Here is a 19,159-nt window from a genome sequence, read left to right on the forward strand (position 1 = left end):
GACTGTATATAATTCATACTTGAATCTTTCAAATTTGTATCATTGAGCAAAAATTAACCTTCTCAAATAATTGGGGTGCCTACTAATATTTGGGGAAAATGCTATTATCACCTCAACTAAAATATCCTTTTCCCCTCAAAGACCCGCCCAAGGACTAATGCCTAACAAAGGTGATTTCTTTTTCAGGTTTAACTTCGGGGGATTCTGTTGGATGAAAGCCATGATCCACACCATCAAGGAGATTAATGAGAGGAAGGATATTTTGCCCAACCACACTCTGGGATATCAGATCTTTGATACCTGTTGCACCATCTCCAAAGTAATGGAGTCGTCATTGGTGTTCCTTACAGGGCAGGAAGAAAACAAGCCCAATTTGAGAAACAGTACTGGAGCATATCTGGCAGGAATTGTCGGATCAGGTGGATGGCCCTATTGATTGCTGCTTCAAGAGTTCTAGAGTTGTATAGTGTACCACAGGTATCATAGAATACTGCACTGAGTATATAACAATATGCTGAGGGGAGGCTGGGTTTAGCTGCAGAGACAAACAGGGATGGTGACAATGCCACCCTTTGTTGTGCTCTGTCAGGCTCAGCAAGAGGGAAGTGCTGCCTGCTTAGAGGTGATTAGAGATCCCCTATACACTTAGCATCCTGCCTTAATCAGTGGAGGTTGTGATCCAGTGATTTGTGCATTGAATCTCATGAAGCACAATACTCAGCAACACTGTGTGAATATTTATTCATCCATAAATATTTGTTTGGTGATTGGTAGATGGCATAAGGTACTCATTCCAATCTTTGTCTCTATTAATGCTTATTACTCATAATCTTAAATGTTCATTGACATACTGAAATGAGTTTGTGAATTTCACAAATGTAGAGTTTTGGAATGCTAACCTTACAAATTATTTTAAACTTGGTGAAAGTGACACATGTTAATGTAAGAGCAGATGATATTAGGAAAAATGGATCACTATGAAAATATAAAGATCTATAATTGTTTGTAAGGATGGGACATTAAAGTATCAACAAGACTTAGTAATGTGAATGATAATTAAGCTTATTTGTGTAACTGAAGTAATAGGAGTATCATTTGCATCTTAATTCTGGTTTTTATAAATTTTTTTATAATTTTTTTTTGCTCACACTAGGCAAGTACTCTGACACTGAGCTACGTCCCAGCCCTGATGAGTATTTCTTATAGAGCTGCAAATACAAACATAGGAGATGCAGGAAAAATGCTACAGATCAGATTAAAGAGGAGTGGTTGGCTGGCTCAGTTGATACCTTTTGTGTGGGCTCCATGTAACTGAGCCGAACTCCACCAAACATCAACAGTGGTTAAAACGTAGGCTAGAAATCTTTAGATAAGTTTTTTTCCTTAAATCCTTGTTGTAAATCTGAAAAGATGATAAAACAGATCTTATCTGTGATAGACACTTTCATGTTTGTTACCTAATTTACTATGCTGAACAACCTGAAAACATAGATTATAATTATCCTAATTTAATTTGCGGAAGATCCAAGGTTCAGAAGGATTAAATAACTTATCTAAGCTCTTATATTGATAAATTGTTCAGCTAGAGTTAGAAATTAAATTTATTTGCTTCTTAAACAAGTACTTTCCTGCAAACGGTTTTCACGACATTGCTGCTTGCGTGGTTCTAAGGAAGGATGTAAACTTTACCTCCTACAGTAAGCATAGGGGTAAAGGCAGAGTCAAGAAAACAGAGAAATAATCTTCAATTTGTGAAGGAACTGACAGTTTCAAAGTTATGGTATTATAATACGGAATATCCCATGGGAGGTAGTGACATATGTTGTTAACTGTACAGTCAGTGAGATTCAGGGTAAGCTACAGGAGAAATGCTTGTAAGAAGGTCAGGAACTTGTGGTCACTTGATCTCCATTCTTAAGATGAGGAATACATACAAGGATCACTGGCCAAATGAGGGTATTAAATACCTTTCATTTATAACATGTTCATAAAAAAATTGGTGCACCTGATAACTTTGAGAGCATGACTTAGACTTGAATTTGAAGTCGCACTTTCTAACCACTTTTCTCAAACTATGTCTTAGGACCTATATATTCAGAAGTCTGGGCAGAGGGGAAACAAAGAAAGAGAAGAAGAGAGAAAGAAGGAAAGTAGCAGAGAGGGCGAGTGGGAGGTAAGAAAGGGGAGAGAGAGAACCGGATTGTGATTCCACTCACTCCATCATCTATATGCAGGGAGACGAAGTTGTTCTCTCCAACAGTTCTCACCCACTGAGTGCACAGAGAAAGTCATTTTGTCTATGGAACAATGTGAGAATAAAGGGAGAAGTGTTTAAATTCCTTCCTCTCACTAAGTACATTCTGAAATTCTGTCATTTAACACTTGGCTATTGCTTTTTACTAACTGCATGAATATTTTCAATTTTAGGTGGGCTATGCTTCTACATGCTCAATGCTTAGTGATGAATTTCAGTTTCCAAATTATTTTTGCACAGTACCCAGTGATAACATACAGTCCCAAGCCATGGTAAAACTTATCCAACACTTTGTGCGGGTCTGGGTAGGCACTATTACTACTGATGATGAGTATGGAAAATATGGAGTAAAAGTATTTAAGGAAAACATGCAGGATGCCAACCTATGAATAGCGTTCTCTGAAACCATTCCCAAAGTCTATTCCAATGAGAAAATGCAAAAAGCTGTTAATGCTATAAAGAGCTCCACTGCCAAAGTCATTATAGTCTATGCATCTGAACATGACCCCAGTCCTTTTGTGATGGAAATGGCTTATCATAACATAACTGACAGAAGATGGATCGCTAGTGAAGCATGGATTACTTCCGCCCTCATTGCAAAGCCTGAGTATTTCCCATATTTTGGTGGAAGTATTGGATTTGCAATACCAAGACATGATATACCAGGACTAAAAGAATTCCTTTATGATGTCCACCCTAGCAAGGATCCAAATGATGTTCTGACCATTGAATTCTGGCAAACTGCTTTTAACTGCACTTGGCCCAATAGCAGTGTTCCATACAACATTGACCACAGGGTGAATATGACTGGTAAAGAAGACAGATTGAGTGCCGTGTCTGATCAGATGTGCACTGGAGAGGAGAAGCTGGAAGATCTTAACAATACCTATCTGGATGTGTCTCAGCTAAGAATTACCAACAACGTCAGACAAGCTGTGTATGCCATGGTGCATGCCCTGGATCATCTGACCAGATGTGAAGAAGGACGGGGGCCCTTTCTTCCAGGCCAATGTTGTGCATATATACCTACATTTGAACCAGAGCAGGTAAGTCCTTGTTTTACCTCACAATACAACTTGGAAATTATAGTTCATGCTAATAAAACTATTGACTTATAGACTACAGATAATTTCATCCCATAACTACCTAAAATAATGGTTTGTGTGGTCTAACTGCACATTCTAAGTTCTCATTTGTTAACAGAATTATTAGGTTTGCTGTGAATGATTGAAAATAGTGCCATACACAAGATAGTTTTTTCCTTCACATAAATGAAATTTAAAGGTAAGCATTTAAGACTTAAAAGAGTAGATTTGGAGGCAGCCCAGTGGGGTGCTTTTCCCTGGCTAGGGCTGTGAGAACATTAAATGCTTGCTCTGTGTCTTTGTGGGGTCTCGCACCCTGTCCTGGCTAGTGGGGTGTTCCATGTGTGCCAGATGGAGCCTCAGCCTCTACACCCACCCTGGGTGTCCACAGCCGCAGCATGGCACCCTAGTATTTGGGGTGTTTTACACCTGGAAAGCAAAAGTGCAGAGTGAGAGCATTGGCCGAGGCCACCAGCAGGGGCAGGGATGCACTGGCCATTGGCTGGGGCCACAGTATGCTAGGTCCACAGGGTCTCAGCATGGTGGACCCTGTGGAGGTGGCTGTGACCTTTAACCCGGAAGGGTGGAGATTGTTGAACTTGACCCTGAGAACCTTGTACTGGGAAGTGATGCTGGAGACCTGGGGGCTTCTGATGTCTCTGGATAATAGCACAAAACATAAAACTACAGAGCCCACTACTGATCACCTGGCCTGGCCTGAGAATGCCTTCCTTCAAGTACCACTGACCAAGGGAGAGTTCCATTCGGGGCAGCACAGAGGTCAGGATGGACTATCGAACCTGGAGGAAGGATTCTTGAGATCAGAGATAGAGCCCTAGAAGGAGAAACTTCCTGGTAAAATGAGCCCTGCCATGGTGGCGTGGGGACAGCTGACAGTGTGTGTTTGAGGACTGTGCTGAAATGTGTCTCTCCAGAGGATACTCCCCATGACCGTCACTCAGATGGACCAGCTGCAGACCCCTTGATGCATGAAGGGAAGATTCCCTGCAAATGTACTTAATGTTGGAAATGCCTTTTTGCTCAACATGAGAGGGTTCACTCTGGGGTGAAGGACTGTGAACCCGCAGTGTGGGAAGATCTTCAGCAAAACACATACCTCCTTCAACACCATGTAGTCCACATGGGGAAAGCCTCTATGGGGAGTTCATGGAGTGTAGAAAGGCCTTCAACTGCAAGTCACACCTTCCATGGCCCTAGCATATCCACACTGGAGAAAAGCCTTATGAGTGCAGCAAGTGTGGAAAAGCCTTCACCTACTGCTCCATTTTTGTCTTGCATAAAAGGAGCCACACTGGAGAAAAACCTTTCTTGTGCAAAGAATGCAGCAGAGCCTTTCAAGATAGGCCAGGTTTCATCCAACACTACATCATCCCACAGGAGAAGAGTGGTATGAGTGCATGGACCGTGGGAAGTCTTTGCATGGCACCAGCAAACTAACACTGGAGTGAAATCTTTTGAATGCAGTGAATGTGGAAAAGCATTTTTTGAGAGCACAGGTCACATTCAACACTACGTCATTCATACTGGAGAGAAGCCCTTTAAGTGCCTCCAGTGTGGGAAGGCCTTCAACCACAGGGCAGGCCACAAGCACACCAGTGGATTCACACTGGGAAGAAACTATGAGTGCAGAGAATGTGAAAAGGCCTTCACTCGCTACTCCACTTTCATTTTGCATAAAAGGGCCCACACTGGAGAAAAACCTTTGAGTACAAAGAATGCAGGAAAGCCTTTAGGGACAGAGACCTTATTTGCCACTTTAGTATCCATACTGGAGAGAAGCCCTATGAGTATATAGAGTGTGGGAAGGCCTTTGCCCGCCCACCACACCTCACTAGACACCAGTAAATCCATAGTGGGGAGAAACCCTATGAATGTGTCCAGTGTAGCAAAGCCTTTTGCCAGAATGCAAACCTCATTATGCACTACCTCATTCACAATGGAGAGAAGCCTGAAGAGTGCAGTGAGTGTGGAAAGGCCTTTAGTTGCAGCTCATTTCATCATCAAAGGATGCGTACTGAGATAGGAAGTGCTGGGGGAGTATTTATTGTAATTTCACACATTGTGGTTAAGGAGTTCTCACTGGTGTGACAATTGAACAAAAGTTCAAAAGGAAAGAAGTCGTGCATCATCAAGGGGAAGAATCCCAGGCAGAGGGAATAACAACTTCTAAACCTTAAGGCAGGGTGTGCTTGGCATTTGGGAGAAACAAAGAGAGGAAGGAGAGGTTAGAACAGGTACAGCCTTCTTAGCTGTTGAAGGACTTTGGCTTTTACACTGAGTGAGAAGGGAAGCCATTGAAAGAAACTTGACAGAAGAGAGTCATGATCTGATTTAGGGGGTTAAAGGATGATTCTGCCAGCTTTATTGCAAATGGACCAAGGAATATGGAGGTGGATTTTGGGGAAGAGTACAAGCAGAGAAGGTACGTTGGACCACAATAAGTGGGGTAGACTGCAAAATTAGTTCAATTCTGGGTATCTTATAGTAGAAAACACTAGGTTTGTTGACACATTGAACCTGGAAATGTCTGGCATTAAACTATTCAGTACTGTATAAATTGGGATTTAGGTCATGATGTTAAACTGAGTCTGGTGATTGATAAAAAGATAGTCCTGACTACAGGAGAGGAATACATAGACAATTAACAGAAGTTTGGAAATGATGGATCAGAATAGTTGGGTGGGGGGGGAGAGGAAGGGGAGGAGGTAGGCCAGGGAGGGGTGGGGGAAGGGGGGAGAAATGACCCAAACATTGTATGCACATATGAATAAAAGAAAAAAAAGAATAGTTGTGTTAGAAACAAAAAACTAGAGCACAGAAGATGGAACTGTGGTTGTTGGTGCTTTTAGACACATTGAATTAGAGATGATATTAGAATCTCCCAGTTGGAACTCATTGAAAGTTTAGAATATAGGTCAGGGGATTCCAAGATGGCAGCTAGAGGGAAGAAGTAGAAAATGAGCCTTCTATAGTGAAATCTTAGAGAGATGCTGGAGACACACTTTGCAGGCATAATCACTGAGAAGAGGCATAATTTGACCCCTCCACACCTCCAGCCAGCACAGAGAATCTCCACTTCATGTTAAACAGAGAAACCAGGAGGGCCCCCGGGCCACCAGTCGCCAGCTCCCAGACGGCTTGGGAAGACGCGGACCAGGTGAGCTTCGCGGTATGCGGTACTCCCACAGACAAGCCTGGGCCAGAGCAGCATAGCCCCCTGGACAGACCAACCTCCACCCAGGGAAAACAGAGAAACTGAGTAATAAGCAATAAGAGCAATAAAGACACACGGGAAAGAGGGTGGGGAGCACTGAGCGCCAAAGATTGGGGGAAAGGAATCCTTCCTGGGACTGTAAATAAAGAAGCCGGCCTGGCCGGAGAGCCTCTGGCGGGAGCAGGAGCGCATGCCCAGCAACCAGAAGTGGGAAAGCTTGTGAGAGTGCTGAAGGGAGGAAAACTCCACAGGAGAGGAGGGAAGACCCACTTCCCACGTGAACTGTAAACAAACATGGCAGCTGGCAGGAGCAGCAGCACTGCCCAGTAACCAGGAGCAGGAAAGCTTGTGAAAGTGGTGGTGGGAGGAAAACTGCACAAGAGAGGGGGGAAGACCCACCTCCCACACGAACTGTAAATAAACAAGCAGGCCTGACAATGCGGGTGCAGTGTCACTTTTCCCAGTGTGCTTGGAAAGGGGAAAGCTTGTAGCAGAGGCTCACACACAGGAGAATTGTGAGTTAACAAAGACTGCAGGGCCAGGTGAGTGCTAAGCTCACCCCTGAGATCTGCATAAATAATGCCTCAAGCAACAGCAGGCTGACAGCAGCGGGCAGGCAAGCCACAGCTGCAGATACCATTCTCAGAACTGTCTCCAGACTCTTTTTTTTCATTGTCTCCCTACCTTTGATGAGAGAACAACCGAATTACACCTGCAAGCTGAAAAACTTACTGAAACTATATTGCATTTGAACTTGGGACACTTGGTGGGGTTTTGTGTGTGTGTGTGTGTAGTTATGTTCTACTTTATGCATCCCCTTTGATGAGACAACTACAGAACAACATCTGAGGCACCATCTCCAGGACTGGAGACTGAGATGGACACCCAAATTATTAAGACTGAAACTTCACTGCGTTTGAACTTGGAGGTTTTTTGGTTTTTTTGGTTTTTTTTAATTTTCTATTTTTTCATTTTATTTTAATACATTTTTATATATACATTTTTCTTTCATTTACTTATTTTTTATTTTTATTCTTATCTTTATTTTTTTTGATTTTTGATTTTCAACCCTCTCTGTCTCTCTAACGTCTGTTCAGCTTACTGTCGATTAGTACACTAACACTCCCTGTTTATATCTTTGAAACTCTCTTGTCTGATACCTTGTTCTGTTTTCTGCTTCCAGTACGTGTATTTGTTTTTCCCATTTCTTTAACTTCTTGCTTTCCATCTCAGCTCACCCTTCCATTCTAAATATTACCATTGTTATTATTACGAGTTAGAAAATACTTCATTGCACACAATACAGGGACAGTAACAACACCAAAGACAATGACGGGAAGACAGAAAAAACAGGGAAACCAGTTTCCCCACAGCAAAAAATTAGTACAGGAACCAGAGGGGAAAGAAGAATACAGGTACTCAGATGCAGACTCCAACAAAATGAAGACAAACTATGCCAAAGGACCCAATGAAGCCCACAAGAATAATTTAAAAGAAGACATACTACAGGTACTCAATGAGAATTTTATAGAGATGATACTGGATATGGTCAACCAAAATGTACAGGAGACACTTAAGAAATTCCAAGACAACAAAAATAGAGAATTTGAAAAACCAAAGAAGAAATAAAGGAAACCATAGAAGCACTGTATAAACACCAAAGTGAAGGAGAGAACATGATGAATAAAAAGATAAATGAACTCAGGACAAAAATAGACAACATTAAAGAGGAAACCATCCAGGATATGGAAAACCTCAGAAAAAAGAATGAAACAGACTGCAAAACAAAATGGAAGGCCAATCAGGCAGAATAGAACAAACAGAAGACAGAATCTCAGAACTTGAAGATGAAATGGTAATTAAAGGAAAAACCGAAGAACTATTAATTAAACAACTCAAGACCTGTGAAAAGAAAATGCAAGAACTCACCAACTCCATCAAAAGACCAAACTTGAGAATCATGGGCATCAAAGAAGGAGAAGAGGTGCAAGCAAAGGGAATGTGTAATATATTCAACAAAATAATAACGGAAAATTTCCCAAATCTAGAGAAAGAGATTCCCATACAAATGCAAGAGGCCTCCAGGACACCAAACAGACCAGATCAAAATAGAACTACTCCACGACATATCATCATTAAAACAACAATTTCAGAAACTAAGGAAAGAATATTGAAGGCTGTAAGAGAGATAAAACAAGTAACATACAAAGGTAAACCCATCAAAATCACAGCAGACTTCTCATCAGAAACATTAAAAGGAAGAAGAGCATGGGGTGAGATCTTCCGGGCACTGAATGAAAATAACTTCAACCCCAGGATACTCTACCAGCAAAACTATCATTCAAAACAGATGGAGCAATAAAAGTCTTCCATGATAAGCAGAAACTAAAACAATATGAGACCACAAAGCCACCATTACAAAAGATTCTGCAAGGGATCCTGCACACAGAAAGTGACACCTAACTTAACCATGAAAGCATAGGCAGCACCAAACCACAGGAAAAGAAAAAGCAAGACAGTAGAGAGTAACCTCAACTTAGGTACACACAATCAAACCTTCAAACAACTAAGACAACTAAATGACAGGAATCACTACATACCTATCAGTACTAACACTTAATGTTAACGGACTTAATTCACCAATCAAAAGTCACCACTTGACAAAATGGATTAAAAAGGAAGATCCAACAATTTGTTGCTTACAGGAGACCCATCTCATCGACAGACAGAAATAAGCATAGGCTTAGGATGAAAGGCTGGAAGAAGATGTACCAAGCCAATGGCCCCCAAACACAGGCAAGAGTAGCAATATTTATCTCTGACAAAGTAGACTTCAAACCTACATTGATCAAACGAGATAAAGAAGGACATTCCATACTAATAAAAGGGACATTCCATACTAATAAAAGGGGAAATAGACCAAAAGGAAATAATAATTATCAACCTGTATGCACCCAATGTCAACGCACCCAATTTCATCAAACATACCCTGAAAGACCTAAAAGCATATATTAATGCCAACACAGTGGTTGTGGGAGACTTTAACAACCCATTATCATCAATAGATAGGTCATCCAAACAAAAAATCAATAAAGAAATCCAAGATCTAAAATATGCAATAGATCAAATGGACCTAGTTGATGTCTACAGAACATTTCATCCAACTTCTACACAATATACATTCTTCTCAGTAGCCCATGGAACCTTCTCCAAAATAGATCATATCCTAGGGCACAAAGCAAGTCTCAACAAATATAAGAAAACAGAAATTATACCATGCATACTATCTGATCACAATGCAGTAAAAGTAGAACTCAACAACAAAAGAAAAGACAAAGAACATGCAAACAGCTGGAAATTAATAACTCATACTTAATGAAGAATGGATCATCAATGAAATAAAAAAGGAAATTAAAAACATCCTGGAAGTCAATGAAAATGAAAACACAACCTACTGGAACCTATGGGACACAGCTAAGGCAGTCCTGAGAGGAAAGTTTATAGAAATGGGTGCATACATTAAAAAGACTGAAAGATCCCAAATCAATGACCTAATGATACATCTTAAACTCCTAGAAAAACAAGAACAAGCAAATCCCAAAACAAATAGGAGAGAAATAATAAAAATAAGAGCTGAAATCAACAAAATAGAAACCAAAAAAACCATACAAAGAATTAATATAATAAAAAGTTGGTTCTTTGAAAAAATAAACAAGATCGATAGACCCCTGGCAAACCTGACTAAAATGAGGAGAGAAAAAACCCAAATTAGTAGAATCAGGAATGCAAAAGGGGAGATAACAACAAATACCATGGAAGTCCAGGAAATCATCAGAGACTACTTTGAGAACTTATATTCAAATAAATTTGAAAATCTTAAAGAAATGGACAGATTTCTAGATACATATGATCATCCAAAACTGAACCAAGAGAAATTAATCACCTGAATAGACCTATAACACAAAATGAAATTGAAGCAGCAATCAATAGTCTCCCCAAAAAGAAAAGTCCAGGACCTGATGGATTCTCTGCTGAATTCTATCAGACCTTTAAAGAAGAACTGATACCAACCCTCCTTAAACTGTTCCATGAAATAGAAAGGGAAGGAAAACTGTCAAACACATTTTATGAAGCCAGTATTACACTTATCCCAAAACCAGGCAAAGACACCTCCAAAAAGGAGAACTATAGGCCAATCTCCTTAATGAACATTGATGCAAAAATCCTCAACAAAATAATGGCAAACCGAATTCAACAACACATCAAAAAGATTATTCACCACGACCAAGTAGGCTTCATCCCAGGGATGCAGGGATGGTTCAACAGATGAAAATCAATAAACGTAATAAACCACATTAACAGAAGCAAAGACAAAAACCACTTGATCATCTCAATAGATGCAGAAAAAGCCTTTGATAAGATCCAACACCATTTCATGATAAAAGCTCTAAGAAAACTAGGAATAGAAGGAAAGTACCTCAACATTATAAAAGCTATATATGACAAATCTACAGCCAGCATTATACTTAATGGAGAAAAACTGAAACCATTCCCTCTAAAATCAGGAACCAGACAAGGATAAACACTATCTCCACTCCTATTCAACATAGTACTGGAATTCCTAGCCAGAGCAATTAGGCAAGAAGAAGGAATAAAAGGAATACAAATAGGTAAAGAAACTGTCAAAATATCCCTATTTGCAGACGACATGATCCTATACCTTAAAGACCCAAAAAACTCTACTCAGAAGCTTCTAGACATCATCAATAGCTATAGCAAGGTAGCAGGATATAAAATCAACATAGAAAAACCATTAGCATTTCTATACACTAACAATGAGCAAACAGAAAAAGAATGTATGAAAACAATTCCATTTACAATAGCCTCAAAAAAAATCAAATACCTAGGTGTAAACCTAACAAAGGATGTGAAAGACCTCTACAAGGAAAACTATACACTTCTGAAGAAAGAGAATGAGGAAGATTATAGAAAGTGGAGAGATGTCCCATGCTCATGGATTGGTAGAAACAACATAGTAAAAATGTTTATACTCCCAAAAGTAATCTACATGTTCAATGCAATTCCCATCAAAATTCCAATGACATTCATTAAAGAGATCGAAAAATCTACCGTGAAATTTATATGGAAACACAGGAAGCCATGAATAGCCAAGGCAATACTCAGTCAAAAGAACAATGCAGGAGGTATCACAATACCTGACTTCAAACTATATTACAAAGCAATAACAATAAAAACAGCATGGTACTGGCACAAAAACAGACATGAAGACCAGTGGAACAGAATAGAGGACCCAGATATGAAACCACATAACTATAACCAACTTGTCTTTGACAAAGGAGCTAAAAATATACAATGGAGAAAAGACAGCCTCTTCAACAAAAACTGCTGGGAAAACTGGTTAGCAGTCTCCAAAAAACTGAAACTAGATCCATGTATATCACCCTATACCAAGATTAACTCAAAATGGATCAAGGATCTTAATATCAGACCACAAACACTTAAGTTGATACAGGAAAGAGTAGGAAATTATCTGTAGTTAGTAGCTATAGGTAAGAACCTTTTCAACGGAACCCCAGCAGCACAGCAACTAAGAGGTAACATAGATAAATGGGACCTCATAAAACTAAAAAGCTTCCGTTCATCAAAAGAAATGGTCTCTAAGCTGAAGAGAACACCCACAGAGTGGGAGAAAATATTTGCCAGCTACACATCAGACAAAGGACTGATAACCAGAATATATAGGGAATTTAAAAAATTAAATTCTCCCCAAACTAATGAACCAATAAAGAAATGGGCACGTGAACTAAACAGAACTTTCTCAAAAGAAGAAATTCAAATGGCCAGAAAACACATGAAAAAATGCTCACCATCTCTAGCAATAAAGGAAATGCAAATTAAAACCACACTAAGATTCCACCTCACCCCTGTTAGAATAGCCATCATCAGCAACACCACCAACAACAGGTGTTGGCGAGGATGCGGGGAAAAAGGAACCCTCCTACACTGTTGGTGGCAATGTAAACTAGTACAACCACTCTGGAAAAAAATTTGGAGGCTACTTACAAAGCTAGACATTGATCTACCATTTGATCCAGCAATACCACTCTTGGGGATATACCCAAAAGCCTGTGACACAGGTTACTCCAGAAGCACCTGCACACCCATGTTTATTGCAGCTCTATTCACAATAGCCAAGTTATGGAAACATCCAAGATGCCCCACCACTGACGAATGGATTAAGAAAATATGGTATTTATACACAATGGAAATTTATGCAGCCATGAAGAAGAATGAAATGTTATCATTCGCTGGTAAATGGATGGAATTGGAGAACATCATTCTGAGTGAGGTTAGCCTGGCCCAAAAAACCAAAAATCGTAGTTCTCCGTCATATGTGCACATTCGATCAAGGGCAAACACAACAATGGGATTGGACTTTGAGCACATGATAAAAGCTTTAGTACACAAGGAAGGGGTGAGGATAGGTAAGACACCTAAAAAATTAGTTAGCACTTGTTGCCCTTAACGCAGAGAAACTAAAGCAGTATCTTAAAAGCAACTGAGGCCAATAGGAAAAGGGGACCAGGAACTAGAGAAAAGGTTAGATCAAAAAGAACTAACCTAGAAGGTAACACACACGCACAGGAAATTAATGTATAGCTATCCTTATCTCAACCAGCAAAAACCCTTGTTCCTTCCTATTATGGCTTATACTCTCTCTACAACAAAATTAGAAATAAGGGCAAAATCGTTTCTGCTGGGTATTGAGGGTATAGGGGGGAGAGGGAGGGGGCGGAGAGGGTGGTAAGGGAGCATGTGGGGGCAGGGGGGAGAAATGACCCAAGCCTTGTATGCACATATGAATAATAAAAAAAAAAGAAAGTTTAGAATATAGAATTAGATAGAAGTTTGTTGGGAAAGATTGGTGTTAGAAATCAAGAGTTCTTCTGGAGATGGCAGTTAAAAACAACAGAATGATGACCTGTTCCCATTAAGAGATAAAAGCAGAGGATCGAAGCCCATGCCCAGAAAAATCCCAGTTATGAGGACTGTAGTAAAGTAGAAACTACAGAATAAATAAAAGGATACCATGGAGCTAAGAGAGCTTGCATTTCAAAGAGGGGTTGATTGAGGTGTCAAACATTGAGAAGAGATGAGGGAGAATGTGACTAGAGGAAAGGCTGTTAGAAATGACAAGAAGAGTGAGTGGGCTGGAAGCTGGATTATACAAGTTGAGAATGGAAGGAATTCTGAGAATCAGAATAAAAACACATCATTTCATTGTTCATGATGATTTTATAAAGAGGTATGTGGAGAGCTCTTTCCAAATAGCTGGGTCAGAGAGAAGAAATCCAATTCATTCTGTGGTGATTTATGGCTTATTTTTCAGAATTGAGAATGCTTTGCTATCACTCCATCCTGTGAGAATTACACCTCAAAGTGATTTTAAGATAATTTTTACCTCTACCAATATATCCATCTTTATCTATCTATTATCTATCTATCTATATCTAAAACATAAAAAGCCTATTTAAAAATAGATACACAGAATACTGTAATGTTATATACCATAACTTATATTAGAGATTTCTATTATTTCCTATGTTATCCCATTCAGATTTACCCTGAAAACTCAATTCACCATTTGATAATTCTGATTTCCAAAGTAAATATAAATGTGATTAGTCACTTTCCAAAATGAATGTTCACTTAATGAAAAATATTTTATCTCTTTTAAAAATGAAACTTCATGAGTAACTTAAGATATAAACTGATTTACAAACATGCATTTATTGTGGATTTCAAAGTACTCATCTATGTAGAATACTAAAGAAGGCTGGTGTTCACTACTGAAATTTATAAACTAATTTATCAAAATAGTATTCCAGCATAGTACTGGTATGCTTTTTCTTTTTTACTTTCCCCCTTATCCCAGCAAAACAGACCTTTTATTTTTTTCTACTGATCATTCATGACACATCTTTGACATTAAGAATATGTTTGGATGGTCTTTCTGGGAAGAAATATTTTTCAAGCTCTCAAGATGATTCTTAGAGTAATAGAGTTCCCCACTGCCCCTGCCACCTAACAGGAAGAAACTTGTCAAATTGTCTCATCCCCAGAATCCCATAGACATGGAGCCTGGCCTGGATACCAAAAGTTAGAAATTACTAGTTTTAGAATTGATTTTGCATTTCTGGAATCAAGAACTGTCCTTTAACAAAAGCTACTCTAGCTCTCCATATTGTCTATCTCCACTATCTTTGCTCAGGTATTCATTTTTGAGAGCCCACAATGCTTCACAGATATCCAAATGGGAATTTTCTGTCTCACAAGTGGTAGACACAAAGTCTCTGTGATGTCCATTGTGTTTGTCTTTGCTAGCTTCCCTATTCAGTGTGCACTGATGTGTGTGCTCCTGGGACCCGGAAGGGGCTTCATTATGGGAAACCGATATGCTGCTTTGATTGTATCCCATGTGCTGATGGACATGTGTCAGAGAAACCAGGTAAACATGGCCATTTTATCATTGATATTAAAATATAGTTGTATCAAACATGTGTTAACAAAGAGGTCAGCATGTTGCTGGAAAAGGCCAATGAAGGAAAGGCTGAAAAAGGGAAGAATGACTTTCTAAAATTAAAAATACTTCTCCATCTGTAATATTATGTGCACACTCTAAGGCCATTTTATCACTACTACTCTTGACATGTTATAGGTATTCTACATAAAGGATTTTCAATGAATCCATGCTGTAGGACTATGACTTCTCTGGCCTATTTACAGCTACTGGGGAAAACTGGATTTTCTCACAGTCAATTCTCTCCTCTTTGTTCAATAGGTCAAAGGGAGTGTACACAATGCACTGAAGACTACTGGTCCAATGCACAAAAGAGCAAGTGTGTGCTGAAGGAGGTGGAATTCCTGGCTCTGGATGAGGCCCTGGGGTTCACCCTTGTCATTCTCTCCATCTTCGGGGCTCTTGTGGTCTTGGCAGTCATGGTGGTGTATGTGCTCTACAGGCACACTCCCCTGGTGAAGGCCAATGACCGCGAGCTGAGCTTTCTCCTTCAGCTTTCTCTCATCATCACAGTGCTGTCTTCCATGCTTTTCATTGGCAAGCCACACAACTGGTCCTGCCTGGCCCGCCAGGTCACTCTGGCACTGGGCTTTTCTCTTTGTCTGTCTTGCATTCTTGGAAAGACTATTTCACCGTTTTTTGCCTACAGAATTTCCAAATCCAAGACCACACTTATATCCATGCACCCCCTGTGTCGGAAACTCATTGTGCTGATCTCTGTTCTAGTCCAGACAGGGATATGCACGGTCTACTTGGTATTGGAGCCCCCGAGTATTTACAAGAACATGGGATCTCAAAATGTAAAGATCATTCTGGAGTGCGATGAAGGGTCTATAGAATTTCTGTGCGTCGTGTTTGGGATAGATGTCTTCCTGGCCTTACTGTGCTTTCTTACCACCTTCATGGCTCGCCAATTACCTGATAATTATTATGAAGGGAAATGCATCACTTTCGGAATGCTGGTCTTTTTCATTGTCTGGATCTCTTTTGTCCCTGCCTACCTGAGCACCAAAGGCAAATTCAAGGTGACTGTGGAAATATTTGCTATCTTGGCATTCAGTTATGGTTTGTTGGGCTGTATATTTGCTCCCAAGTGCTTCATTACTTTGCTGAGGCCACAGAGGAACACTGATGAAACCGTTGGTGGAAGAGTCCCCACTATAGATAAGAGCATCCAGCTGACTTCAGCTTCTGTAAGCAGCGAACTTAACAACTCCACGGTGTCAACTGTTCTGGATGACTAAGAGCGAGTTACGTGTTTCCTTACAGGCTGAGGTGGTGACATGGCTCAATATTTCCTCTTAAGTTGCCCCCATAGCAGCTTTCTGATAATCTAGGGTCATATACCATGCAAAGACAGTGATGTCTGGCATATGAAATCTCATTCTGTAAAATACCATTTAACAAGAATTAGAATACCTGTTGCTATTCAAATTGTAAATGATTTCATTTGAAAATTTCCTTAGGATTGTGGAGTGGGGGATGTGATAGGTAAGATTTATCTGAAATGATAAGAGAAAATTTAACTCATGGATATGTTTTTCTTAAATAATAGATAGCTGATCAAATATTCTATATTAAATATCACCTAGTGAAGATCAAAAGAGATATTTTTCTCTACATCTTATTAATTCCTCCCTGAAATAGACAGATTTTTCTCTGAGTGAAGTAAGAATAACAGCTCATAAACTTTCACTTGAGAACGGGAGTTGGGAGAATTCTTGGAAGAGAATTTGTTTGCAGAAATTGACTCTGGCGTGTACAGCATATTGAAAGAATTGAAATATCTAAAACACTCAGTTCTTCCTTGAACTCATGAATAGACAAGTTTCTCTGAGGGAGGGGAAACCTGCTTGTTCCTGGCTTTCCTATAGGAGAGTAAGTGTCTGAATTTCCAAGCATCCTCTGATTAAGAAATGAAAAACAATAGCATTAAGAAATCAGTACAAAGCATTTTTGCTATGTCTTCTCTTCAACAAAATTGGAGAAAAATGCAGAACAGGTTCTGCCTGGAAGCTGGGGGTGGGTAGTGGGGAGAGGGAAGGGACAGAGGGTAGGGCGGAGAAGTGGCCCAAACAATGTATGCACATATGAATAAATGAATAAAAATGCTTGGGTTTACTGGAATAAAGATAGTAAGTTTTATTTATGGGTTATTTGGAAAAGGAATGTAGAGTTGGATAACAGGAATATCCCTGGGATATCAGCTTAATGTATAGAGAAGTGTGATGGGCACAAATAAAAATTCTATCTCTTATTAAATGCTTTACAGTTTAATAAAAAAGAAATCAGTACAGCAGTTAAGTAAATCATATAGTAAAGATCTTGATGGCAAAAATGCTAATGCTTGCACAGCAACTAAGAGATAGCATAGATAAATGGGACCTCATAAAACTAAAAAGCTTCCGTTCATCAAAAGAAAAGGTCTCTAAACTGAAGAGAACACCTACAGAGTGGGAGAAAATATTTGACAACTATACATCAGACAAAGGACTGATAACCAGAACATACAGGGAACGTAAAAAACTAAATTCTCCCAAAACTAATGAACCAATAAAGAAATGGGCACGTGAACTAAACAGAACTTTCTCAAAAGAAGAAATTCAAATGGCCAGAAAACACATGAAAAAATGCTCACCATCTCTAGCAATAAAGGAAATGCAAATTAAAACCACGCTAAGATTCCACCTCACCCCTGTTAGAATAGCCATCATCAGCAACACCACCAACAACAGGTGTTGGCAAGGATGTGGTGAAAAAGGAACCCTCTTACACTGTTGGTGGGAATGTAGACTAGTACAACCACTCTGGAAAAAAATTTGGAGGCTACTTACAAAGCTGGACATCGATCTACCATTTGATCCAGCAATACCACTCTTGGGGATATACCCAAAAGTCTGTTACTCCAGAGGCACCTGCACATCCATGTTTATTGCGGCACTATTCACAATAGCCAAGTTATGGAAACAGCCAAGATGCCCCACCACTGACGAATGGATTAAGAAAATGTGGTATCTATACACAATGGAATTTTATGCAGCCATGAAGAAGAACGAAATGTTATCATTCGCTGGTAAATGGATGGAATTGGAGAACATCATTCTGAGTGAGGTTAGCCTGGCTCAAAAAACCAAAAATCATATGTTCTCCCTCATATGTGGACATTAAATCAAGGGCAAACACAACAAGGGGATTGGACTATGAGCACATGATAAAAGCGAGAGCACACAAGGAAGGGGTGAGGATAGGTAAGACACCTAAAAAACTAGCTAGCATTTGTTGCCCTCAACGCAGAGAAACTAAAGCAGATACCTTAAAGCAACTGAGGCCAATAGGAAAAGGGGAACAGGTACTAGAGAAAAGGTTAGATCAAAAAGAATTAACCTAGAAGGTAACACCCATGCACAGGAAATCAATGTGAGTCAATGCCCTGTATAGCTATCCTTATCTCAACCAGCAAAACCCCTTGTTCCTTCCTATTATTGCTTATACTCTGTCTACAACAAAATTAGAAATAAGGGCAAAATAGTTTCTGCTGGGTATTGAGGGGGGGGAAGAGGGAGGGGGCGGAGTGGGTGGTAAGAGAGGGGGTGGGAGCAGGGGGGAGAAATGAACCAAGCCTTGTATGCACATATGAATAATAAAAGAAAAATGAAAAAAAAATGTTACTGCTTTCTCAGAGCAGGTATTAGAAGGCAAGATTTTTAAAGGACAAATTCAATGGTAAATATTTGTCCCCTGGTTATGCAGCATTAACTGGAATTTAATTTCTCATGTGGGAAATGATATTAAAATATTTTCAATCTTCTAGAGATGAAACTTTGAAAATGATTCCTATGTATTTATGTGCATATCAATTAAATGTGTGCAAAACAGAATGTATAAAAATACTGATAAACGAGTAATAGTTCACATTTGAATCTAGAAATCCAACAGGATCAGAAAGAGCTCTGTCTTTAAGAGAATTAATCTCAATGAACCAC

General features: G+C 39.6%; 1 protein-coding gene across 1 annotated transcript; it reads left to right on the top strand.

Moving 5' to 3' along the window:
• The first annotated feature begins 211 nt into the window (after nucleotides 1-211).
• Nucleotides 212-16,507, top strand: LOC141423469 (vomeronasal type-2 receptor 1-like). The gene is given in 6 exon segments (XM_074075246.1): nucleotides 212-422; nucleotides 425-477; nucleotides 2,428-3,300; nucleotides 3,777-4,076; nucleotides 14,981-15,104; nucleotides 15,438-16,507. Coding segments are annotated over 6 exon segments (2,544 nt in total). The 3' UTR covers nucleotides 16,421-16,507.
• Nucleotides 16,508-19,159: the final 2,652 nt, after the last annotated feature.

Source organism: Castor canadensis, chromosome 5 (assembly GCF_047511655.1).
Source record: "Castor canadensis chromosome 5, mCasCan1.hap1v2, whole genome shotgun sequence".
Taxonomy (NCBI): Eukaryota; Metazoa; Chordata; class Mammalia; order Rodentia; family Castoridae; genus Castor; species Castor canadensis.